General features: G+C 43.7%; 1 protein-coding gene across 1 annotated transcript in view; it reads right to left on the bottom strand.

Annotated features, from left to right (window-relative positions):
• Positions 1-27,793, bottom strand: part of celf4 (CUGBP, Elav-like family member 4) — a 1,192,896-nt gene that overhangs the window by 659,665 nt on the left and 505,438 nt on the right. Inside the window, exon 3 of the mRNA XM_070862469.1 lies at positions 6,265-6,313. Coding sequence (XP_070718570.1) covers positions 6,265-6,313 — 49 coding nt within the window. The remainder of the gene's footprint in view (positions 1-6,264; positions 6,314-27,793) is intronic.

Raw genomic sequence — 27,793 nt, 5'->3', positions numbered from 1 at the left:
GTTACAATGATATTATCATTATGGGTTAATGATCCACGGGATGCTATACCGCCGAGAATAACTGCTGGCATTAAATCAGTTCTCAAAGTGCTAACATAGATAACCGTACTGCTCTCTCCATCAAAATTTTATCAATACAACTATGGTCAATGTTCCTTCAAACTTTCCTTTATTGCTCCAAATAGGCAAACACTCTGGGGGTTGGGGCCAGGTGGGATGTAAAGTGTTAAAAATCTGAATTCTGTCACCCAATCCACTTCCAGCCCACCCACGTCCGGTTTCAACGGAGGCGAGATGAGGAGGCAGGCAGCCAACTCGCTCCCAAGAGGCTATTTAAATATTATCATGAGGTTGGCGTGTCTCAGATTTAATCACCATTTTAAATTTGACAGTGGCTGGCCGGGTTTTGCAGGCCTCGTGAAACCCGATAGCTATTGGAAGGCAAGGACTGCTGGATCCAGGAGTTAAGTCCCTGTCTAACTCAACCCCGTGATCAGAGATCCCACCAACTGTCCTCCAATCTCTCCTCCTCACCCCCACGCCCCCCCACCCCCTGCCCACCAGACCTCCGATCACATTCTCGGCCTTCTCCCCGCCACCACCGATGATCTCCTCCCGGCAATCATCCTCCAGCTCCTATCATAAGCCCCTCAACTCCCTGATTATCTTCCGGTCCCTATGATAAGCCCCTCACTCCCTGATCATCCTCCGGTCCCTATCATAAGCCCCTTACTCCCTGATCATCCTCCGGTCCCTATCATAAGCCCCTCACTCCCTGATCATCCTCCGGTCCCTATGATAAGCCCCTCACTCCCTGATTATCCTCCGGTCCCTATGATAAGCCCCTCACTCCCTGATTATCCTCCGGTCCCTATGATAAGCCCCTCACTCCCTGATCATCCTCCAGTCCCTATCATAAGCCCCTCATTCCCTGATCATCCTCCAGCTCCTATCATAAGCCCCTCACTCCCTGTTCATCCTCCAGCTCCTATCATAAGCCCCTCACTCCCTGATCATCCTCCGGTCCCTATGATAAGCCCCTCACTCCCTGATCATCCTCCAGCTCCTATCATAAGCCCCTCACTCCCTGATCATCCTCCGGTCCCTATGATAAGCCCCTCACTTCGTGTTCATCCTCCAGCTCCTATCATAAGCCCCTCACTCCCTGATCATCCTCCGGTCTCTATGATAAGCCCCTCACTCCCTGATCATCCTCCAGTCCCTATCATAAGCCCCTCATTCCCTGATCATCCTCCAGCTCCTATCATAAGCCCCTCACTCCCTGTTCATCCTCCAGCTCCTATCATAAGCCCCTCACTCCCTGATCATCCTCCGGTCCCTATGATAAGCCCCTCACTCCCTGATCATCCTCCAGCTCCTATCATAAGCCCCTCACTCCCTGATCATCCTCCGGTCCCTATGATAAGCCCCTCACTTCGTGTTCATCCTCCAGCTCCTATCATAAGCCCCTCACTCCCTGATCATCCTCCGGTCCCTATGATAAGCCCCTCACTCCCTGATCATCCTCCAGTCCCTATGATAAGCCCCTCACTCCCTGTTCATCCTCCAGCTCCTATCATAAGCCCCTCACTCCCTGATCATCCTCCGGTCCCTATGATAAGCCCCTCACTCCCTGATCATCCTCCGGGCCCTATGATAAGCCCCTCACTCCCTGATCATCCTCCAGTCCCTATGATAAGCCCCTCACTCCCTGATCATCCTCCGGTCCCTATCATAAGCCCCTCACTCCCTGATTATCCTCCGGTCCCTATCATAAGCCCCTCACTCCCTGATCATCCTCCGGTCCCTATCATAAGCCCCTCACTCCCTGATCATCCTCCGGCCCCTATGATAAGCCCCTCACTCCCTGATCATCCTCCGGCCCCTATGATGAGCCCCTCACTCCCTGATCCTCCTCCGGTCCCTATGATAAGCCCCTCACTCCCTGATCATCCTCCGGTCCCTATGATAAGCCCCTCACTCCCTGATGATCCTCCGGCCCCTATGATAAGCCCCTCACTCCCTGATCATCCTCCAGTCCCTATGATAAGCCCCTCACTCCCTGATGATCCTCCGGTCCCTATGATAAGCCCCTCACTCCCTGATCATCCTCCGGGCCCTATGATAAGCCCCTCACTCCCTGATCATCCTCCAGTCCCTATGATAAGCCCCTCACTCCCTGATCATCCTCCAGTCCCTATGATAAGCCCCTCACTCCCTGATGATCCTCCGGTCCCTATGATAAGCCCCTCAATCCCTGATTATCCTCCGGTCCCTATGATAAGCCCCTCACTCCCTAATCATCCTCCGGTCCCTATGATGAGCCCCTCACTCCCTGATTATCCTCCGGTCCCTATGATAAGCCCCTCACTCCCTGATCATCCTCCGGTCCCTATGATGAGCCCCTCACTCCCTGATTATCCTCCGGTCCCTATGATGAGCCCCTCACTCCCTGATTAGCCTCCAGCCCCTATGATAAGTCCCTCACTCCCTGATTATCCTCTAGCCCCTATGATAAGCCCCACTCCCCCTGATCTTCCTCCGGACACCCCCGACCATCCCCGGCGCCCAATTGATCCCTCCCTGCTCTCTGCGACCTGGTGCCAGCGGCCTGCCCGCCTGCAGCCAGCCAACCTCTCCATCTGCCTGGCTGGGGTGGGAATCAGAGGTTTCAAATGCAAGTCAGGCCCTGCCGTTACATTTGGCCAGATTTCCTGGGTTTCTGAGGCCCCCCCCCCCCCACCAAACTCACAACCTGCCAAAGGATTAAAATTCAGGCTTTTGTCTGCTCCCTACATTGTTACTATGTTGCAATTATGACTCAGCTGAACCCTGATTTTAACTCCTGGTGGATTCCCCACTCAGGCCTCAGTTAAAATTACAGTCGGGTCTCAATGATGTCATATGTAAAGCAGGTCCTGTTGGCTCTGGGCGCAGGTCTTTGCTGCCTGCATAGGAGAGCAGGTTAAATTTTCAGATGTCACGATCATGGTGGCTTTCAGACAGGTAAGAGCCAGGGCGATTTTAAATGCCCCTCTGCCAGGTTTCTGCAGAGCAAGTAGGGTTAATATTGTGCCCTTTGTCTCCTCCTATAACTCTCTTTCTTTATATACAGGACCTGAAAATATGAAACGCCTTGCTTTTCTCAATCTTTCCTTCTTCCTACAATCTACAGGGTTTTTTTTTAAATCAACACTATAATTGCCTAATATTAACAATTTTGCCCTCTTTTATTCTTTTCCTACATTACAACAGTGACTCCACTTCAAAAAATACTTCATTGGCTGTAAAGTGCTTTGGGACGTCCAGTGCTCATGAAAGGAGCTATAAAAATGCAAGTATTTCTTTCTTTTTCTTTCTTTACAGCCTTGATTTTAAAAAATTCATTCATGGGATGTAGGCGTCGCTGGCAAAGCCAGCATTAATTGCCCTTACGAAGGTGGTGGTAAGCTACCTTCCTGAACCATTGCACTATGGCTTGGCCCTTCACAGGTTTCTCAATTTAAAAAAACATAGCATGTCACTTTTAATGGTTAATGAAATAAAAATTATATATTGTTGGAGCATAACATGGCACAACAAATCTCAGATTTGAGTGAAGCAAAACAGTCATGGGTGTCTGCAATGAGAATTTACTGCTAAAGTACACTCTAGTTTTCAAATAGTAAGTTGTAATAGTAAGGTGTAATAATATATACTTAGCATTTAATGCAGATATCATAAACCTCGGAACATCATAAAACATGGGACAGGATAGACCATTTGGCCCCTCAAATCCATCCTCTTCGTAACCATTCTAACATTGACTCAACCCAACTCATTCAGTGGTAGAAATTACTGTTGATAATAATAGTAAACCTTCCTCTGGTGGCTTTTAATAAAAGTATTAAACAGGATGTGTCCTGACAGATGGAGACAAATGTTAAGCTGTTTCAATCGAAACTATGATCAGAACTGAAGTGCTCTACATGATGTCATTTGAATTACAGTACAATCAGGAGTTACTTGAAGGACAGTGTGCATGGTCTATATTTTAAGGCTTTAGCCTATCTCTGGGTTCAGATGGGATTGACAAAATGTTTGAGCATGGCTATCACAATTTACCATCTTTGCTGAACTCCTTGAAGTGTTTCTGCCGTCTAACGCAATCTTAGTTATCTGTTAATGCATATGTGACACTATTAAAGAGTTCAAATTGTACTATAAGACACACAAAGTATTAATTGTCTTTTGAACCACACGACAGCCGGGCCCTGAAATTCGAAGAATTCCACACTGCTGTCGCAAGTATGGTGGAATGAGACTGCAGTCTGACTGCGGCCAATGCCATGAACCCCGTCCTCAATCACAGGGGTGGATCATTTTCATAGTTAGGGCAGGCGTCCTGTATCTGTACAGGCGCAAAAGTCACACCGGCCGAGACTGACAACTGGGAAATCAGAGTAGCACCATGCTGAGCATCAGTGGCCCTTAAAAGAACAAAGAGAAACTTTCAAAAACATATTTCTTTGGCTACAGGAGACGACTTATTAGGTAATCGATTTTTCTGGGATCAATTATCTTTTCCCCTATGTTGTTTGGGGTTTTCCTGAGGCCCTGTAGGCAACCTTGTGCTCTAAGAGTCATGCTGACAGGAAACCCAGGGTAGCAGCGAACCATGCTCCAGATGCCTGCCCAAAGTCTCCAGAAGACAGATGGGGTACAGGTAGAAGACTCACCCATTGATCCCCAATAATGATTTGGGCCAATATTTGAATGGGTTGCAGAATCCCCCACCCCTCCCCCCTTCACCATGGACAATCCAATTGCCCTGCACCCTTCCCCGGACCATAGAATGGTGGGACCTGACCTCACTGTTTTATTAAAGATATAATTTAGATTTGAAAATTTTAATTGAATCCAACCTAATTACTGAGGTTTCCTGGGCTTAGTAAAGTCATATGACAATAACTATGACCAGCATTATTGATGTAGGCAACATGCGATAAAAAGAGCTGTGATTATGATTCGAGAGCAAGATTGTAATTCAAATCGGCTGACAGGAAAAGATGCCTTACTGAAAAACAATACACCAGTTTACTGGTACTCTAGTATATCATAAAAAGATATTCTGTTGTCACAAAGCAGTTTTTAGGCTTTCTGAAACCATAGTATACATCGCACATTAGCTTTAAAACATACAAAATTTTTAGTACCTAGTTATTCAAGGAGACATTTTGAAAGCTTTTAGTCACTTGATGTAGTAAGTAAAATGTAAGTCTTGGTGCATACTGGGAGTCAGGAAGTCAGATTGGAAAAACATTTTGCGGGAGAGGGCTGAAACTGTGGTCTCCTTCCTCCTGGACTCTCTTGTTAAGCAGCAACATACATACATGCCCATATGCAATCTAGCCAAATTAAAAATAGGCAAAACAAATGAAGGATGAGACCTAAAGATAATTTGGCAAAGCAATACAAGATTTTCCAGCATTTAAATTCTGCAGTTTAATTTTAATTTTAATTTTAGCTTGTAGAGCAAGTACTCAACTGTGTAGAACACGAAGGTACTATAACATAATCCAGAGCAGTCAAGGCATGAGCCTCTGATGAAGTCATTGTGCCATGTCTTACTGCAAGCTATGCATATCCATGAATGCTTATTGCTATCCTCATATCTTGAAATATTTGATGACATTTTCTTCAACAAACCCAGTTTTGATTCGTAAATATCCATGTAAGGCTTAAACACTATTATTTATAACGTAGCGCCTTTAATGTATTTACAGAGTCCTGCTGTGGGGGGGCAGATTCCATTCTGTCTTCTAAATTAATTTAATTAATTCTTAAAAAAATTTAACTTAACAACAGTACTTTGGGATTAGCAGGAACACAGCCTGTGTGAAAATGCTAGCAATGTGACACAAGAAAAAAATAACTTGTCCCACTATTTGAATTTCTCTGTGTTTTATTCTTCTCAATTTTTGGTAATCTATTTACCAAACTCCTAAATCTATCCAAATGCACAGAGATCACTAGTTAAGTTAATTGTCTTTTCCACACGCGAAATTGGCCTGAAATTAACAATTAGATTGTTGGAATAAGGATACTGTAGCTTTAAATGGAAAATCTGTGCTACCGTAGAACTGAAGCCCTGTGTCCTTACAGAAAATAAATTGCAATGGCCCTCGACCCAGCACTTGCTTTGATACATTCTTGCCTCAGAAACAGAGCAGTAATCAACAAATTATAGTCAACACCAGAACTTGGAGCAACAAAGACAACTACCTCCTCTGCTCTCACTGTCCGCTGGTTTCACCTGGATCGGTCTGTTCATCTGTCAATACAAAGAAGAAGCAAAGGTCATTTCTAGTAATTTGACTTGAGATCAGATATAGTAAGGTCATACTACAACAACAACAACAATTTGTATTTATACAGTGCTTTTAGCATCGTGAAACGTCCCAAGGCACTTCACAGGAGTATTATGAGATAACAAATTTGAAACCGAGCTGCATAAGTAGAAATTAGCGCAGGTGCCCAAAAGCTTGGTCAAAGAGCTATATTTTAAGGAGCATCTTAAAGGAGGAAAGAGAGCTAGAGAAGCGGAGGGGTTTAGGGAGGGAGTTCCAGAGCTTAGAGCCTAGACAACAGAAGGCGTGGCCACCAATGGTTGAGTGATTATAATCAGGGAAGCTCAAGATGGCAGAATTAGAGGAGCGCAGACATCTCGGCGGGGGGGGGGGGGCGGGGGGTGTTGTTGGACTGGAGGAGATTACAGAGATAGGGAGGGGCGAGGCCATAGAGGCTTTTGAAAATAAGGATGAGAATTTTGAAATCAAGATGTTGCTTAACTGGATGCCAATGTAGGTCAGCAAGCACAGGGGTGATGGGTGAGCAGGACTAGGTGCGAGGTAGGACACGGGCAGTTGAGTTTTAGACTACTTAGAAAGCATTAACTAGTATGAAGTTATGTTAAAAAGACAAAGGATTTACTGCATTATTTCAAATTATGACTGCAGCAGAATTTTGAAAATCAAATCAAATGTGTAACAAATTGACATTAAAAAAATGTTTATTCTAAGAATAGATAAATAGGGGTCATGCAATACAATTTACATTTTACGAATAGGCTAATCTAATAACTCAGGAGCAAAAAAAAAAAGCTGCAAGTGAATTATGGTCAGCACCAAGAGTGGAATATCATTTGTGCATCCTACATCATATATTGCATTTGAATTACAAATTCGATTATTAAAATGAAAATTAATGTTAGATGCAATACTAATTTTAAATTGAATTGTTATAATACGCAAGGAGCAGAATTTTTCCCCATATTGCTATCCATTCTAATTTTGCAGTCACCTCAAAAAATCAGTTAAAAAAAAGGTCACGATGATGACATCATCCAGTTTGGTGCAGTAAAAATGGAATAGACATAGAAACATAGAAAATAGGTGCAGGAGTAGGCCATTCGGCCCTTCGAGTCTGCACCACCATTCAATGAGTTCATGGCTGAACATGCAACTTCAGTACCCCATTCCTGCTTTCTCGCCATACCCCTTGATCCCCCTAGTAGTAAGGACTACATCCAACTTCTTTTTGAATATATTTAGTGAATTGGCCTCAACAACTTCCTGTGGTAGAGAATTCCACAGGTTCACCACTCTCTGGGTGAAGAAGTTTCTCCTCATCTCGGTCCTAAATGGCTTACCCCTTATCCTTAGACTGTGACCCCTGGTTCTGGACTTCCCCAACATTGGGAACATTCTTCCTACATCTAACCTGTCTAAACCCGTCAGAATTTTAAACGTTTCTATGAGATCCCCTCTCATTCTTCTGAACTCCAGTGAATACAAGCCCAGTTGATCCAGTCTTTTTTGATATGTCAGTCCCGCTATCCTGGGAATCAGTCTGGGGTGTTCGGGGTGTGTCAGTGCAGCATTTTGGAGGGTTCACAGCCACAACGTCACACATGCTGTGGGAAGATTTTCCCTGTTCACTATTTATAGTGAATTCACAAAAAGCAAACGAGAGAGATCTTCGACCTTGGTCGATGGGGCGGGGGGGAGGGGGGGGTGCACGGCACAGCTCTTGATCTTGGCTATGCTGAGGCGGAAAGGCACAGAACAGAAGCCAGATGCTTTACCCACAAAGAGGAATGGAAAGTCCAAACAAAAGTCACCGTGGACTGCTCACCAAAGCCATCCAACAGCTGCACATGCCTGGAAGAGGGATCTCTGACCACTTCATCAGAAGGAAGGAAAGAAAATTATACTTTAAAAAAGGTTCATACTTTCTTGTGATTTATCTAAATCTGGTTTAGAGGATGGCCATTTCCATGTACACAAGTAAACCCTGGCACCTATATAAGTACCCACAGCCTGGAAATCGGCATGGTCCCGGCCTACAAGACCATCAGCAGGCCGGGGCCATTAGAGGAAGCAACATGCGGTGGCATACCACTGCAGGGAGCAGCATGTGCTTCTGCAGGTGGGCGACTGGATTTGACATCGCCCAAATCCAGGTTGTTGATTGCAGTGCAGGCAGGTACAGCAGGAGCGGCAAGATCGGGGCGAAGGAGCGGCAAGAGTTTGTAGAAACATAGAAACATAGAAAATAGGTGCAGGGGTAGGCCATTCAGCCCTTCGAGCCTGCACCACCATTCAATAAGATCATGGCTGATCATTCTCTCAGTACCCCTTTCCTGCTTTCTCTCCATACCCCTTGATCCCCTTAGCCGTAAGGGGCATATCTAACTCCCTCTTGAATATATCCAATCAACTGGCATCAACAACTCTCTGCGGCAGGGAATTCCACAGGTTAACAACTCTCTGAGTGAAGAAGTTTCTCCTCATCTCAGTCCTAAATGGCCTACCACTTATCCTAAGACTATGTTCCCTGGTTCTGGACTTCCCCAACATTGGGAACATTCTTCCCGCATCTAACCTGTTCAGTCCCGTCAGAATCTTATACATTTCAATGAGAACCCCTCTCATCCTTCTAAACTCCAGTGAATAAAGGCCCAGTTGATCTAGTCTCTCCTCATATGACAGTCCAGCCATCCCTGGAATTAGTCTGGTGAACCTTCGCTGCACTCCCTCAATAGCAAAAACGTCCTTCCTCAGATTAGGAGACCAAAACTGAACACAATATTCCAGGTGAGGCCTCACTAAGGCCTGTACAACTGCAGTAAGACCTCCCTGCTCCTATACTCAAATCCCCTAGCTATGGAGGCCAACATACCATTTGCTTTCTTCACCGCCTGTTGTACCTGCATGCCAATCTTCAATGACTAATGAACCATGACACCCAGGTCTCGTTGCACCTCCCCATTTCCTAATCTGCCGCCATTCAGATAATATTCTGCCTTCGTGTTTTTGCTCCCAAAATGGATAACCTCACATTTATCCACATTATACTGCATCTGCCTTGCATTTGCCCATTCACCTAATCTATCCAAGTCACCCTGCAGCGTTTTAGCGTCCCCCTCACAGCTCACACCGCCACCCAGTTTAGTGTCATCTGCAAACTTGGAGATATTACACTCAATTCCTTCAGCTAAATCATTAATGTATATTGTAAAGAGCTGGGGTCCCAGCACTAAACCCTGCGGCACTCCACTAGTCACTGCCTGACATTCTGAAAAGGACCTGTTTATCCTGACTCTCTGCTTTCTGTCTGCCAACCAATTCTCTATGTGATCGGGGCCCAGGAGAGACGCGAGTTAGGGGCCCAGAAGAGACGAGGGCCCAGGGGCAACATGGGCCAGCCCACACTGCAAAATGTGTGCGCACTAGGTCCATGCAGCAGAGCTGGTCTCAAGTCATTTTGGTTAATCCTTGCCACTGGACCAAGACCTAGCTCGGTCAAGCCCGTGTGGTGGCTGGTGTGCAACGGTCACCACACATTAAAAAAATCCACGCACAGGCATCTTCCACCTTTCAAGATATAGCTTGGGATCTGGAATATTAGGTCCTTCATTGAACCTGTGAACTCATCCCTTTTTGGCATGGAAGCAAGTCATCCTTGTTTCGAGGGACTGCCTATAATGATGATGATGACTTATAATAACATTTGAACACTAAGTTTGCAGCAACGAATACATTTTAGATCTCTAGTACATTAATGGAGTGCTTGACATACAGGATATTATTGGTAATTATTACAAAGTTCTCTCAGCAACACCATCCACCATATAACTGGGAAAGATTTTTGCCTTTGTCAGGCCCACCAGCATTGCACTTCAGCAGAAGTGGGAGCTGTGTCCCCATTTTCCTGCCAGAAAGTTAAAAATGATGGTCTCAGAATTGACCTTATATTTATAATTGCCCTAAACCTGGAGGAAGAGATGCTGACAACATCAGTCACTTGAGGGCATTTTGTTCTAATCATTATTCTTTTAATTTAGTAAGCAACTGAATCTCCATCTGTCGATACTGAATGCACTAATTTTGCAAAAAGTCTAAAATTGAATTTTTTGGGGGAATTAAAATCATGTAATATGGTGCCACTGTGCCATTTTTAAATCAGCAGTTCCACTATCAAACAGGATCACTGAGACAAACAGTGCTGACATCATTGAAAGCAAACATGCAGGTGCAGCAAGCAGTTAGAAAGGCAAATGGTATGTTGGCCTTCATTGCATGAGGATTTGAGTAGAGGAGCAAGGATGTCTTACAACAGTTATACAGGGCCTTGGTGAGACCACACCTGGAGTATTGTGTGCAGTTTTGGTCTCCTTACCTAAGAAAGGATATACTTGCCATAGAGAGAATGCAGCGAAGGTTCACCAGACTAATTCCTGGGATGGCAGGACTGTCGTATGAGAAGAGATTGGATTGACTAGGCCCGTATTCACTAGAGTTTAGAAGAATGAGAGGGGATCTCATTGAAACATATACAATTCTGATGGGGTTGGACAGACTGGATGCAGGGAGGATGTTTCCCCTTGGCTGGGAAGTCTAGAACAAGGGGTCACAGTATCAGGATACGGGGTAGGAAATTTACGACTGAGATGAGAAGAAATTTCTTCACTCAGAGGGTCGTGAACCTGTGTAATTCTCTACCATTGAAGGCTGTCGAGGCCAAATCACTGAATATATTTAAGAAGGAGATAGATAGATTTCTAGACACAAAAGGCATCAAGGGATATGGGGAGAAAGCAGAAATATGGTGTTGAGATAGAGGATCAGCCAGGATCATATTGATTAGCAGTGCAGGCTTGAAGGGCTGAATGACCTATTACTGCTCCTATTTTCTATGTTTCAATGACTTCCAAGTTGTAAAATTCACTAATTTTTGTATTTGCAGAAAACTGCACTGTTCCTTTAAGAGCTAACTCTAATTCTACCCTTTCAGCGTTATGTATGGCCCCAAACTAATCAGACACTGCTTGAAGACTGATTCCCCACACTGAGTTCCTAATTTTGGCAGTGTCATATTGCAGATATGCTAGAAAGAGACCAGACACTTCCCCACAAAACTGAGGTAAAATCAGAGGCTTTGTCATGAATCTCCGAGAGCAGCATTGGCAGATACTCGTAAGAAGTTACCTGCCTACCCTTTTGGCCAGGGCATCTGAGAGAGGAAAAAAAGACTGATAACAAAGAAAAATCAGGAAAAGACCTACTGAAACAAAATTGCATAGAATTGCTGCTTTAAGTGAATACAAATTAAAAGAGCAAAATTATTTCAAATCTGCACTTACTTTTCATTGCCGTGACCTCAATACTTTAAATTGTGAATTGCTATTCAATTAATATTTTTCTATTATTTATGTGTGTTACACATTCACAGCACAAATTACATATGTGTCATGTTCTGAATCTTGTTCTGCACTGATGATGAAAGAAGTGCGTTTTTATTACTTCAACCATTAGGTTACTATGGTGATGTGATTTTTCAATCTGGCTTGGTATATTTCAGTACTATGAGTAAGAAGTTGAGAAATAAAAATCTGAAAGTGCGGAGCGTTCTGAAGATGCAATCCTCCCGCAAGGGCTGCAGTACCACTGTAATTATACTGGAAGAGAGATTTTCCCAGGCCCGCGCAGGCACACTGGATCGCCCGAGTGCAGTGAGTATTGTAAAATTGGGAAGGAAAATTGGAAAGATTGACAATTTCGCTGTGCCTAGGTGATCCAGTGCACCTGGGCACAGATCCAGGAAAATCTCTTCTTCGATGCTTCAAACATACATTGTGTATTAGTAGTGACATCTAGTGGTAGTCTGTCGGGGGTATGCATGCTTGTTATGCTTCCTTCACTTGAGGCTTGAACCATTCGTTAGCTGAGAGGGCACATAGTTGACCTCTTCCGAGGCCTCTGCCAATACTCCTGTGTAACTGGCTACCTGGTGGTGCAAGAGCGTGGCCGGGAGAGGGGGGTGGGGGGCGATTCTCACTCTGGTCTTCCCTCCTAATTTATGGGGAAGTGCCTAACCTCTGTTCAGAAGCACAGAGAGACTGTGGGAGTGAACCTGCCAGACCATTGCACAGCCTCAAGAGTAACTGCTTCTTCAAGCTGGAAAAGACCATCTCCACCAAAAATACTAAATTCTAATGTTTACACAATCGTGATATAAAACAAAGAGGCCTCACATCAAAATGACAGGCTTGGCCATTGCTACTGCAGCTGTTATATACCATGTGAATAAGTACAAGAATGATGATGTATAATTAACTTTATAAAACTGATAGGCACGATGATTATTTCACTCGCTGATAATTATGTTGTGAGACAGATTCTGTTCAGTAATGAATTCTAATTGTAGTCTGGAACAATTATTAAAATGACAGCCTTTAACTATTCAAGGTGCTGGTGGGAACCATCCTGTAGCTGGTATCATGGCTGTCCATTCTCTAATGGCTTTACTTGGCCAGTGTTCAGAATCCCATTTTCCATTGGGAGACACATGGACAGTTAGGTTTACTGCCTGTGTGAGCATCTTATTTTACTCAGGGGTGAGTCAGCAGAAATTACTGTCCATTGCTGATTTTGTCATTTAAAAAATGGTGCAGTGGTAAGCAACACTAAAACAGTGCCATCAGTAGAAAAAAAAGTTTAAAAAAACATTCTCTCCTGCAAAGTGACTGGGCTTTTTCAGGATTAAATAAAATTGAATGTCCCTCTTCTCCAAAACTGTCATCATTTGTGTAAACATGACTGAATCCTGCAGTTACATATTTACATATCAAAGCAGCTCATTTGCCACTGTCAGTGGAATCGCATACTCATGATGTTGAGATCAATACTCATCGCCTCTTCCTCTTTCTACCCCAGGACCGAAGACTGTGAAACTCCTTAGCCCTCTCATTCTTCATAAAGTCTGCGGCCTTTTAAAAGCCAAATCTGGTGTTACTTAAATTACTTCATTTTCTCTTTTACTCTTAAACATTGATGGTGTCCTGCACCGTAGATCTCGACCATTACCTTCCTGTCTCAATTTTGAAAAGCACAGCAGTGCAGAAGATCATTTCCCACATGCATGTCAAATTTTCCCATTTACCTTAAAGGAGTGACCCGGTTGAAGAAGTTACATGGAGAAAAATGGTTTGCTTTGAAGAAAATGCTGTTGCTCAGTCAGTACTTCACTTCAAACTGAATGCCAAGCTTTCAGCCAGTGGGAATTTCAAATGTTTTTTTACGGTTTTACCAACTCGTCTACTCTGGATCTGGGGCTGGCCTTCTCTAATGGTTCATTGAGTTCATCCAGCGACTATCGGAAACACAGATAAAAAATGTCCCAGATTTAGTCACCAATCAATGCTACGTTAGCTGATCTTAGCCCTGAAACCGGCAGCAGGGGAATTATAATGGGCCTCAGTGCCTCTGCATTCGGGCCTGGAGGAGAATATTTGCCGGGGTTCCTAATTGCCATCCAGCGACCCCTACTGGAAGTCTGTGTATGTGGGTGTCAGGTGAAGACAGGATCAGGTTGGGCTGATTTGGTCCTTCCCCTTTTCAGTTCTCGGTCAAGGCTTAGACAGGAATCATATCTATTTGGGGGAGGTGCGCGAGAGTTTTCCAGCTCCTGTGGAACCATACATTTAACCCTTCAGGAGCAAAGAGGGATGCGGGAATTTAGCAAAAAAAAGATAATATTTTGGGTGGAACTTTTGTAGAGATTAATCGATGATTCAATGTACCATGTTCAGATAAGGGATCCCAACTGTTATGTATGCAACTCTAGGTAACCTGTATCATCCCAGCATCCCTTGGGAGCATTGTATATAAGCAGGCCTCCCATACTGTACCAGCACTCTGGAGTTTAATTAAAGGAGCTAAGGTCACACTTACTCATTGTCTACAGTACTCAGTTGCATTATTTTATTATGAGCTTAACAACCGGTGACAAGATAACGAACAATCACACAAAAATGCAGAGAACTGTTGGTATCCTGGAGAAATTCTCAGAAGGGGACCATTGGGAGGCCTTCGTGGAGTGACTCGACCAATACATCGTGGCCAATGAGCTGGAAAGGGACGAGAACGCTGCCAAACCAAGGGCGATCCTCCTCACCATCGGCAGGGCAACAACCTATGGCCTCATGAAGAATCTTCTAGCTCCGGTGAAACCAACAACTAAATCGTATGAAGAACTGTGTACGCTGGTCCGGGAGCACCTAAATCCGAAGGAGAGCGTTCTGATGGCAAGGTATCAATTTTACACGTGTCAACGGTCTGAAGGCCAGAAGTGGCGAGCTACATCGCCGAACTAAGGCGCCTTGCAGGACATTGCGAATTCAATGGATTCCTGGAGCAAATGCTAAGAGACTTCTTTGTACTTGGCATTGGCCATGAGCTTATCCTTCGCAAACTATTGACTGTTGAAACACCGAACCTGAGCAAAGCCATAACAATAGCCCAGCCATTTATGTCCACCAGCGATAACACCGAACGAATTTTGCAGCATAAAGTGGTTTCGGCAAGTACTCTACACAAAATAACGTCGTTTTCAGGCAGGAATGCATATGGCAGAACGTACATGCCTGCAGCTGCATGACCTCAGATGGCCCAGAGTTCGCCATCAAACGTTAATGCGAGGCAGTTAACACCTTGTTGGCGCTGCGGAGGTGATCATCGAGCCCATCAATGCCACTTCAAACACTATGTGTGCAAAGGCTGTGGAACAATGGGATACCTCAAGTGAATGTGCAGACGAGCTGCAAACCCTGCAAACCACCATGTTGCAGAGGAGGATCAATCCATGGCGGATCAGGCTGAAGTAGAGACTCGAACTGAGGAGGCAGAAGTTTACGGGATACACACCTTCACCGCGAAATGTCCACCGCTCGTGCTAAAAGTCAAACTGGACGGAATTCCAGTATCCATGGAATTGGACATGGGTGCAAGTCAGTCTATCATGAGCAAAAAGGCCTTCGACAGGCTGTGGTGCAACAAGGCACACAGGCTCAAGCTTAGCCCCATTCATACCAAGCTAAGAACTTACACTAAAGAGCTGATCCCTGTTATTGGCAGCGCAGCAGTAAAAGTCTCCTATGATGAAGCATTGCACGAACTCCCACTATGGATTGTGCCAGGAGATGGCCCCACACTGTTCGGCAGAAGGTGGATGGGAAAAATCCGCTGGAACTGGGATGACATCCGAGTGCTTTCGTCCATCGACGGCGCGTCATGTGCCCAGGTTCTGAGCAAGTTCCTGTCGTTGTTTGAGCCAGGCATCGGAAGTATCTCGGGAGCGAAGGTGCAGATCCACTTGGTTCCTGGTACACAACCCATCCACCACAAGACACGGGCGGTGCCATATATGATACGAGAGAAAGTGGAAATTGAGCTGGACAGGCTGCAGCGACAAGGCATCATCACGCCAGTGGAGTTCAATGAGTGGGCCAGTCCGATTGTTCCGGTTCTCAAAGGCGATGGCATGGTCAGAATTTGTGGGGACTATAAAGTAACGATTAACTGTTTTTCGCTACAGGATCACGCACAAAGGTCTGTTCATCTACAATAGATGTCCATTTGGGGTTCGACCGCGGCAATTTTCCAAAGGAACATGGAGAGCCTGCTAAAGTCGGTTCCGCGCACCGTGGTTTTCCAGGACGACATACTGGACACCAGGTCAGGACACCATCGAACACTTGAAGAACCAGGAAGAGGTTCTAAGTCAGCTAGATCGCGTGGGACTCAGGTTGAAATACTCGAAGTGTGTTTTCCTGGCGCCAGAGGTCGTGTTCTTAGGGAGAAGAATCGCGGCAGACACCAAGACGGAGGCCATCAAGAACACACCGAGACCACAGAACGTGACGGAGCTGCGGTTGTTCCTGGGACTCCTCAACTATTTCGGTAATTTCCTACCAGGGTTAAGCACCCTGCTAGAACCCCTACATGTGCTGCTTCGCAAGGGAGATGACTGGGTATGGGGGAAACCACAAGAGGCTGCTTTTGAAAAAGCCAGAAATCTGTTATGTTCCAAGAAACTGCTTGTTCTGTATAACCCATGTAAACATTTAGTGCTAGCTTGCGATGCATCTTCGTACGGGGTCGGGTGTGTGTTACAACAAGCAAACAAATTGGGAGCATTGCAACCGGTCGCTTATGTGTCCAGGAGTTTGTCCAAGGCCGAAAGGGCCTACAGCATGATTGAAAAAGATGCTCTGGCATGCGTTTACAGGGTGAAAAAAATGCACCAGTATCTGTTTGGTCTTAAGTTTGAGTTAGAAACTGACCTTAAGCCAATCATATCGCTTTTCTCAAAGAGCAAAGGGATTAATACCAATGCCTCTGCCCGCATCCAAAGATGGGCGCTCACACTATCTGCATACAACTATGTAATCCGCCACAGACCAGGCACAGAGAACTGTGCTGATGCTCTCAAACGGCTACCATTGCCCACCACCGGGGTGGAAATGGCACAGCCTGCAGACTTGCTCTTGCTGATGGATTTGAAAACGAAAAGTCACCCGTTATGGCCCACCAGATCAAGACCTGGACCAGCCAGGATCCTTTACTGTCCCTTGTAAAAAAACTGTGTCCTTCATGGGGGCTGGTCCAGCATCCCAGCAGAGATGCATGAAGAGATCAAGCTATTCCAGCGGCGCAAAGACGAAATGTCCATACAGGCGGACTGTCTTTTGTGGGGCAATCGTGTGGTTTTGCCTAAGAAAGGCAGGGAAACATTCATACACGACCTACACAGTACCAGGCATAGTAATGATGAAAGCCATAGCCAGATCCCATGTGTGGTGGTCTGGCATCGACTCAGATTTGGAGTCATGCTTGCGCCAATGCAACACTTGCTCTCAACTGAGCAATGCACCCGGAGAGGCACCGCTAAGTTTGTGGTCATGGCCCTCCAAACCGTGGTCTAGGATCCACGTAGACTTTGCAGGCCCGTTTCTAGGCAAAATGTTTTTGGTTGTTGTGGGTGCCTCCCCGGGTGCATTGCTCAGTTGAGAGCAAGTGTTGCATTGGCGCACGCATGACTCCAAATCTGAGTCGATGCCAGACCACCACACATGGGATCTGGCTATGGCTTTCATCATTACTACGAAAGCCTACGAGCCATGTTCGACGTGCATGGCCTGCCTGTTGTCCTTGTCAGCGACAATGGGCTGTACTTCACCAGTGCTGAATTCAACAAATTCATGACCTGCAATGGGATCAAGCACGTCACATCTGCCCTGTTCTTGCCCGCATCCAACAGCCAGGCAGAACGGGCAGTCCAAACCATCAAGCAAAGCTTGAAACGTGTGTCGGAAAGTTCCCCGCGGATTCGCCTGTCCCGAGTCCTGCTCAGCTACCGCACCAGACCCCACTCTCTCACTGGGATTCCCCCAGCCATGCTGCTCATGAAAAAGGTGCTCAAAACAAGGCTCTCTCTTGTCCACCGTGACCTCCATGATCACGTTGAGGGCAGGCGGCATCAACAAAGCATGTACCATGATCGCACAAACTTGTCATGTGATATTGAAGTCAATGACCCTGTATTTGTACTCAACTATGGACATGGTTCCAAATGGCTTGCTGGCACCGTCATAGCCAAAGAAGGGAGTAGGGTGTTTGAGGTCAAACTTGCAAATGGACTAACTTGCAGAAAGCATTTGGACCAAACCAAACTAATTCAGAAAGAGCCACGAGCAACCCGAAGAGGACACCACCAACACACACACAAGTGGCAACCGATATCACGGTCGACCACGAAGCCGAACTCACCATCCCCAGCAGCCCGGCAAGGCCAGCTGCCCAGCAGCCCAGCGAAGAACCAACCAACTCACCCACACCTGCATTTGTACCGAGACGATTGACAAGGGAGCGAAAAGCCCCAGATCGTCTCACCCTGTAAATAAGTGTACTATTGACTTTGGGAGGGAGTGATGTTATGTATGCAACCCTAGGCAACCTGTATCATACTGCCACTGGAGGACATACCTGTTGGTGTCCCAATGGATCCCAGTATCCCTTGCGAGCACTGTATATAAGCAGTCCTCCCATGCTGAACCAGCACTCTGGAGTTTAATTAAAGGAGCTAAGGTCACACTTACTCATTGTCTACAGTACTCAGTTGCATTACTTTATTATGAGCTTAACATCAACCACAATGTTAAACCAACCCGGTCAGATGCTAATTGACCTTCTGTGCGTTTCCAACAATTTAAACTTGCATTCCCTCATTCATGTTTGTTTTTTCCAACAGTACTTTTCCTGGTCCTAATTGAAGATTCCTTCTTGTCAGAAGAAGAACTTGAAGATGAAACCCTCTTTGTAATAATGACTGTCGGTTCCCATGAGTTGGTGTTTTAAATAATGAAGCTTTACTGTATTTACCCACATCCAAGATCTGGCCATCTGGGAGTTCAATTACTTAATGTAGAGTCAGTGGGGAACAGAAATTTCAAGGATTACAATTAATTGTGAAAAAGAAATGATGGAATAATAAGATTCTTATCCAAAGGTGGATTTTTAAGCACAGATAATTAGCTACTTTTGCCTGGCCTAATCCCTATCCGAGGCTGCGCTTCATAAATGAATATGTGTGAAATATTTTGAAATCAGCTCATGTCGGCCAGTGTAAAGCATGAGACTGCAGCTTTTAACAATTTGGGATTCTATATTATTTCAATTCTTTGGTTCAGGGAATCTGAATGGTCATAGTAGTTCATATTGTAACAGGAGAATGCACAACCAAAAAAGGGTTTCAATTGGTGTCAAATACAATTTGTGGCTGTGATTCCATTGCATTGAAAGAGTCTTTTCAGTACATTAAACCATTGGCTAATATACTCGATATGAGGCTGCTCGGTCATCTCATTTCTTACAACAGTCTTGAAATGATCTAATCTTAGTTCTATTAAAAGTAATAGGAAACTTAACGCATTTCACAGTTTCAACTTTAATAACTGAATATACTTTCAATGTTCAGTGCCCAATATTGAACCCTCTGGTGCAGAAATCAAAATCTTTAGTGATTTGATATTTGCATTTATTGTCATCTAGCATAGTAAAACACTATCCCCAATGTTTTTGCTTTTAATTTACATTGTACTCTGAAGAAGCTGAGAATTGGTACTCAAATCACCCTGATTATTCATTAGATAAATGTGCTAACGATGTTATGCTAGGCCATACAGACCAAGGCAGTCGGAGCTTTGATCACTGGCCTATATGATCTCAGCTTAGTGGCAATGGGACTGCTATTATTGGCCGCAGTGTTTCAAGCTTGGGGATGGGCGCAATCAGCCATAGTTCTCAATCCTGGGGTTTCAGTAACTCATGCTGTTAATTGCATGTGTGTGGATGATGGCCAGAAGCATAATCAGACATGGCTATGATGCCTCCATGGCCAAATACTCCACATATTCAGTACCCAGGCTCACAAATGAAGAATGGTTTCTTCAGCAAAGTGCTGGCAGACTCAGACTACTCATGGAACTGCATCATAGCAAGAGTCAACATCTTCAGGTGAGAAATAAGTGGGAAAAGCCAAGTTCATTGACTATAGCCTGGGGTTACGGTGCAGTGTTAGGCCAATGTAGAGGGAGCTTTCCTCTATATCTAACCCATGCTCTACAATGTTCTATACTATATTTGAGTGCATAAAACTGATAGTGCAAAAATAAAAGATGAAAAAGTGTTATATTCTCTGGCACCCAAATGCTATCTGATGAGCACAACACATTTAACTCACTCTACCCAAAACATAAATCAACTGCGCCTATGTAACAATACAACTATGAATAAAGGGTTAAGCAATGTGAAGGAGCCAGCAGCTTGAATACATCATCACCAAAGATGCTATTTTCAAGTTGTTCATTGGCAACAAAAGGAAGGAGTGCTGCTTGAGGGGATTGTTTTGTTGAATTCCAATTTACAATCACGTGACAACTCTTCTTTGGCTTCTCTCTCGCATTTTCCTGATCAAAAGTATCTAGAAATAATGCCTTCAGGAGATTGTGTCACACATAAGCAAGCAGATTTTTACATGTGCAGGCAAAACACATGTGCCTCATGGTGAGCTGTATATGTAGCAAAAGGAAAGATCAGGAAGCAAGTTTTCCTGCACAATCTAAGGTTATAGTTTTTAAAATACACTATGATTCTTGGGGGCTTGTGAAAATACAATCTCTTGTCAAAGTAAATGTGGCTAGTGATGTGCTCCAGGGATCTGTGTTGGGACCTCTCTTGTTTAAACATAAATGATTTGGACGTAGGAATAGAGGGAGTGATATCAAATGTTGCCGAAATTAGCCATCAGGAAGACTGCAAGGAACACATATAGTTTTGGGATATGCAGCAAATGCAGTTCAATATAGATAGAAAGAAGAAATAAAGATAGATGTGAAATAGTACATTTTAGGAAAATGAGAAAAAAATAGGAATATTCCCTCAATCGTGATATTTGGAATACAATAAAAAGGAGAAATCCGGGGCTACAAATACTGAGATATCTAAATGGATAGCAAGTGAAAAAGCCATAAAAATGACAAATGGGATTTGGAGTTTTGTTCATAGGAGCACTGAATGCAAAGCAAGGAGGTGATGAATCTGTGCAAAATATTGCTGGACAATAGTTGGAGTATTATGTCCAGTTTTGGGCATGTAATTAGAGCAAGGAAATGGAGACATGGGAAATAGTCATTAGGATGATACCAGGGATAGGAGCACATATTTCTGAGAAGCAGACAGGTTAAGGGAAGAAATATTCAAAACAATAGTGAAAGATCATTTCCACTGGTTGAGAATCAATAACAAGAGGGTGTAAAATCAGATTAATACAAGGAATCTAAAGTGAAAGGCCAATAGAATTTATTTCATTCAAAAGGTTATTAGACTATAGAATAAATGAGCACAAATGACTAGTGAAACTAAGTCAATCACAACATTTAAGAGGGCATTAGATAAACATGTAAAAAAGAAACAATATTAAAGGGCAGGGGAGGAAAGCTAGGAATGAGATTGGAGGAGATGGCTTAGGTTGGGACCTAGTCACATGCGCTCATTCTGCACTAAAACTGTGAATCTATGACTCTACAAATGTCAAGGTAAAAGGAGTCGATGCTCCACATTGGCAGCTGTGCCTTCAGCTGTCTAGGTCCTCAGCTCTGGAATTCCCTCACTAAGCCTCTTCGCCTCTCTCTCCTCCTTTAAAATGCTCCTTAAAAATCTCTGTAATCAAGCTTTTGGTCACTGTCCTAATATCATTTTGTGTGGTTCGATGTCAAATTTTGTTTCATTACACTCCTGTGAAGCACCTTGGGACATTTTAGTTGTTGTATAAAAAGGCTAAGACAGTGGGGCATTGATTCTGTTAAAAAGCTGAGTTCTTCGAGTTTATATAATCCAATGCCATATCTTATAAGTTTAGAAGCTGGTGCTGCTGGACTGCGTTTGCTTTTTTTTCTATATCTACTTAAAGCTTATGTTGAAGAAGGGGCACAAGAGACTGTGCAGCGCACTTTAATCAGCACGCTCTCTTATTCCAGCATAAGTACATCAGAATCCTCATTATAAACATATCGAATGCAATGCAGCTCAAAGCTATTGCTAAAGCACTCACTTGTCTCCAACCACATTAATCAACGTGATTGGGTTACACAAAACAGTCACCGGAATACAGAATAAACAATAGAAAAAAGTAACATGTGCAAAAATTGTCACCTTGGGCATTAAATTGGGCAAATGAATTCCTTACTTCGGGAGAACACAAATCAGGTTAATTTTACACATCCCTTTATAACAATATAATTTATATTGTTACCATGGTGCTACAGCTAAAACAAACTGACAATTTAATAAATGGTTGATGTCCTTCATGATCGATAGTGACCTAAGCTCATCTGACATCAATAAATTTACTTCCAGGAAACAAAATATTCAACTGGGAATATGTTGCCGGTTTGAATGCCATTCATTTGGCAGATAAAGTGAGGAATATCAATTGCACAACACAAACATAATGTTCTATGGTGACTTGAGTCACTGAATGTGAAAATACTCAATTTGTCAAAAGGTATGAGTTACACGGTCAGGAGATATAGGTGATAAAGACAGCATAATCCACTAAAGTACCGAAAGTCCAAAATCAAATGAAATAACAAATCACAACACACTCTATGGTTCATGCAGGAAGTTCCTTCAAAATTATTGTGGACTTGATCGTATGTTGGGGTATGTCATTCTCAAAGCTATCGGCTGAGGGAAGCTTTCCCTGGCATCAGCTCAAACGCCAGGTAAAGGGCCTCCAGTTATATTGGGCTTTCATTGAAAACTCAAAGTCATGCAAAATGCTTTTTTTGAGCGCAGTTACATTATTTATTTATTTATTTATGTTAGAGGAGGCTTGTGAAGACAAGAAGCCTGGAAAAGTTTGAAGTGTGATAAGGCAGAAGGGGAAGATTGCTGATTAATTCTCAACTAACAAGCCTCTTCTAATCTGGCTCTCATCTGTATGACTGATGTGTTCCTGCTGTTACTAAATACTCTCATTTCAGGATGTTGCAAATTTCTCAATAATAGAGTCAAGTCAAGATGTCTGGTGCCCCGATACAGTATTAACTCTCGAAATGCTGGAATTCTTTCACTGAATCACAAATAAAGTGGTAGCATGAACAGAAGAACAGCTAAGGGACCAAAATCTGAAAATATGACTAAATTGATGTTCCTTTCATTTCCAAGATATAACTAATGGTTCACCTCAGCAATCTACGTTGGGACATCTCTTGTTTTCCATGTACATAATTAGGGACTAATATCAAAATGTTCTGACAAAACTAAATTAGGGACAAACTTTGCCTAAGAATGCAGAAAACCAAAGGAAGACATATAGCGGTTAGGGGAATGGGGAGTTATGTGGTAACTGCAGTTTAGCATAGATAACTGAAAAGTGGTATATTTTGGGAAAATGAATAGAGGAAATACTCAGTGGGGTGGAGGAGCAGAGACATCTATGGTACAATTACATAGATCTCCAAATACATCGTTGCGGATGGAAAAGGCCACAGAACAGCAAATGGGATTTTGAATATTATACATGGGCATTAATATAAGGAGGTGTACAAGACTTTTGTTAGGCCAGAGGTGGAATACTTTGTGCAGTTTTGAGCACCCTATTATAGATTGTACACTGGAGCCATGGAAAAAAGTTTCAATGTGGATTCACAAGGATGCAACCATTGAGAGGATATAACTCTGATGAGACTTAAAAACCCAAGGACGTTTTCACTGGAACCAATTCAGGGAGGGGTCTCACTGAACGGTTCAACATTATGAAAGAGCTTGAGAAAGTGATATAATGAAAGATTATTGCACCTTTTGAAATATGTTTCCACTGGCCGAAATAAATTATTTCCACAGGGGTGTAGCCTCAAGTTAGTTTTAGAAGTAGAAGGAGTAACATCAGAAGATTTATTTCATGCAACGAGTTATTAAACTATGGAATATATTACCACAAGTGTATTTTGACTCCCAGTCAATCGAAACATTTAAGAGGAAGTTGGATAAAGACGTGTTGAAAAAACAAATTAAAAAGTACAGGTAAAGAATCAGGAAATGGGGCTAGAACAAATAGCCTAGAAAATCCAGTGAAGCAGAAGCACAGTGGGTGGAACTTCTGCCCACTATTTTGGTCCCACCATAGCCCCTTCCCAAATCCTGTGAACAGTACAATTTACATGTTGCAGTTAGCACCTGCATCAGTAACAGCACTCCGGGGACACCTACTCAGAACAGACGGAATATCTGTGCCACACCCTGCAGCTCTGATGTGGGAGGCCACAGGGAAGGCTGGCTGTAGATTTGGCAACTTTTACTCCCAGGATCGTCGGCCCCAGAATCAAATGGCAATTGATCCCCTTAAATATGACCTGGTACGGCATATACGCCTCAGGCACACGTAGAACTGGCCTTAAAAGAGATGTGTCATGTATTCTACTGTCATGTATAAACTGACCGAAGTTGTACACCATGAGAACATTGACCACTAGGTGGTGAACTTGTGGGAGACACTCCTAACCTGGACTTTCAGGTATAAAAGGGGAAGCTCCACCCATCTTCTCGTGTTCAGTGCTGGCAAATAAAGATTACTAGTCACAGAGTGACCTTCTCTCTAGTAGGGGCCTCGTGTGCATTTGTACTGTATAGGAAGGACATATCAAGATGCATCTAGCGGGATCTCTCTGGTAGCCTGGGAACTACCAGACATGCCAACAAACTTGTTGGGATGCATTAGGGGAGCTGTGTGGAGGAAGTGGATGTCCTTTGGTGGAATTTTTCAATGCAACTTTCAAGGGGTGGAAACTCAGCAGAGGTGTGATCTGCCCTAACTGGGAACTGTGTAGAGCGCTCCACTCCCAAAATCATAGAATCAGAGAAACTTACAGAACAGAAGGAGGCCATTTGGCCTTTTGTGCTAATGCTGGTTCTTTGAAAGAGCAGTCATGCTTAGTCCCACACCCCCACTTTTTGTCAGCAACCCGGTAAATTCTTCACCATCAAATACCTGTCCAACTCCCTATTAACATTTTTTAAAGAATCAGCTTCCATCACATTTTCAGATAAGAGTGTTTCAGATCTCAACTACTCTTTGAGTGAAAAAAATTCGCCTCCTCTACCCGCTTAATATTTTACCAATGACTTTAAATTTATGACCTCTGGCTATTAACTACTCACCAAAGAGAATAATTTTTCCCTATTTACTCCATCAAAACCTCTCATCATCTTGAACACCTCTATTAGGTAACCTGCTCTGTTCCAAAGAGAATAGTCCGAACCTTTCCAACCTCTGCTCATATCTGAAACCCCTCATCCCTGGTACCATCCTGATAAACCTCCTCTGCACCCTTTCTAAGACCTTTATATCTTTCCTGAAGTGTGGTGCCCAGAATTGTCCACAATATTCCAGCTAAAGCTGAACCAGTGAATTATAAAGTTCGAGAATGATCTTTTTGCTTTTCAATTCTATGCCTCTACTTATAAACCCAGGTAACCCATTTGCTCAAAATGCCTGACTTCTGCTCCAAAAAGTGGAAGTTATAGGCTGATAGTTCTGGTGTGGAAGCTTGCAGTGTCACAAACATGATGGGCCCGTGACAATGTACACTAAAACTTCTAAAATGTTATGATTCTATGCTGGTATTCTTTTTTTGTCATATACTTCCTACTGTTTCCCCCAACTTTTCTCTCATCTCTCCTGAAAGCACTGCTTCTGGCAGTATGGCTAGACATGCACACAGTTCTCTGGTACTGAACTCAAGTTGCTGTTCTTCATGCAGGAACCTGGATAGTGAGTGTAATAAGCTGTTAGGCAATGGACGACATCATAGTTGAGCCTTATCCTGGCTTTCACTGGAAGTCCACATACAAACATAGTTCCCAATTCGAGTTACTGCATAGCAGTGAGAAGTAGGTTACCTTTTTGTTTTTTTCCCACCCTTTCCTGGACATGATGACACTTGTGATTGCCTCATCTCCGCTATCGCTGGCATCGGCTAATTTAGCAGAGAAAGTGAATTGGACCTGGCACCTTTTGCTCTATATGGCTTATTATCACACTGGATAATATATTTAACCCACTTACCCATCAGGTGAGTTCTAGATAATACTGAATATGACTATCAATCTTACATCTTTTGAGTATCGATTTTGCACAGTAAGTAAAGCTACATTGGAATTCAAAGTATATTACAGAAATTAAGATCAATGGGTTCAAGTTTGCCCAAAGCCATTTTTTGGCACTTTGCCAGAGTTATGGCCATTTTTCTAGGCCAGAACTGCTCCAAAAATAAATGTACCAAGTTTCCCCGCTGTATTTTTCAAAATTGGTGCCCGCAGCCTGTCCAGTAGCTTCGGGGGATGGAGCCTACTGTCCGCGCCAAAAAAATGATGCCGCCCCTTCTGCGCAAGCGCGAAAAAAAAGGAAGTTTTTGACGTCCTAGAACATAAGAATTAGGAACAGGAGCAGGCCATCTAGCTCCTCGAGCCTGCTCCGCCATTCAACAAGATCATGGCTGATCTGGCCGTGGACTCAGCTCCACTTACCCGCCCGCTCCCAATAACCTTTAATTTCCTTATTGATTAAAAATCTATCTATCTGTGATTTGAATACATTCAATGAGCTAGCCTCAACTGCTTCCCTGGGCAGAGAATTCCACAGATTCACAACCCTCTGGGAGAAGAAATTCCTTCTCAACTCGGTTTTAAATTGGCTCCCCTGTATTTTGAGGCTGTGCCCCCTAGTTCTAGTCTCCCCGACCAGTGGAAACAACCTCTCTGACTCTATCTTGTCTACCCCTTTCATTATTTTAAATGTTTCTATAAGATCACCTCTCATCCTTCTGAACTCCAACGAGTAAAGACCCAGTCTACTCAATCTATCATCATAAGGTAACCCCCTCATCTCCGGAATCAGCCTAGTGAATCGTCTCTGTAACCCCTCCAAAGCTAGTATATCCTTCCTTAAGTAAGGTGACCAAAACTGCATGCAGTACTCCAGGTGCCTCACCAATACCCTGTACAGTTGCAGCAGGACCTCCCTGCTTTTGTACTCCATCCTTCTCGCAATGAATGCCAACATTCCATTCGCCTTCCTGATTACCTGCTGCACCTGCAAACTAACTTTTTGTGATTCATGCACAAGGACCCCCAGGTCCCTCTGCACCGCAGCATGTTGTAATTTCTCCCCATTCAAATAATATTCCCTTTTACTGTTTTGTTTCCCAAGGTGGATGACCTCACATTTTCCGACATTGTATTCCATCTGCCAAACCTTAGCCCATTCGCTTAACCTATCTAAATCTCTTTGCAGCCTCTCTGTGTCCTCTACACAACCCGCTTTCTTTGTGTCATCTGCAAATTTTGTTACACTACACTCTGTCCCCTCTTCCAGGTCATCTATGTATATTATAAACAGTTGTGGTCCCAGCACCGATCCCTGTGGCACACCACTAACCACTGATTTCCAACCCGAAAAGGATCCATTTATCCCGACTCTCTGCTTTCTGTTAGCCAGCCAATTCTCTATCCATGCAAATACATTTCCTCTGACTCCGCGTACCTTTAACTTCTACAGTAACCTTTTGTGTGGCACCTTATCGAATGCCTTTTGGAAAGCTAAATACACCACATCCATCGGTACACCTCTATCCACCATGCTCGTTATATCCTCAAAGAATTCCAGTAAATTAATTAAACATGATTTCCCCTTCATGAATCCATGTTGAGTCTGCTTGATTGCACTATTCCTATCTAGATGTCCCGCGATTTCTTCCTTAATAATAGCTTCAAGCATTTTCCCCACTACAGATGTTAAACTAACTGGCCTATAGATACCTGCCTTTTGTCTGCCCCCTTTTTCAAACAGA

This window comes from Pristiophorus japonicus, chromosome 2 (assembly GCF_044704955.1).
Source record: "Pristiophorus japonicus isolate sPriJap1 chromosome 2, sPriJap1.hap1, whole genome shotgun sequence".
In the NCBI taxonomy this organism is placed as follows: domain Eukaryota; kingdom Metazoa; phylum Chordata; class Chondrichthyes; family Pristiophoridae; genus Pristiophorus; species Pristiophorus japonicus.
The sequence above is the reverse complement of the archived record's forward strand: the minus strand, read 5'-3'. Positions and strand labels throughout refer to the sequence as shown.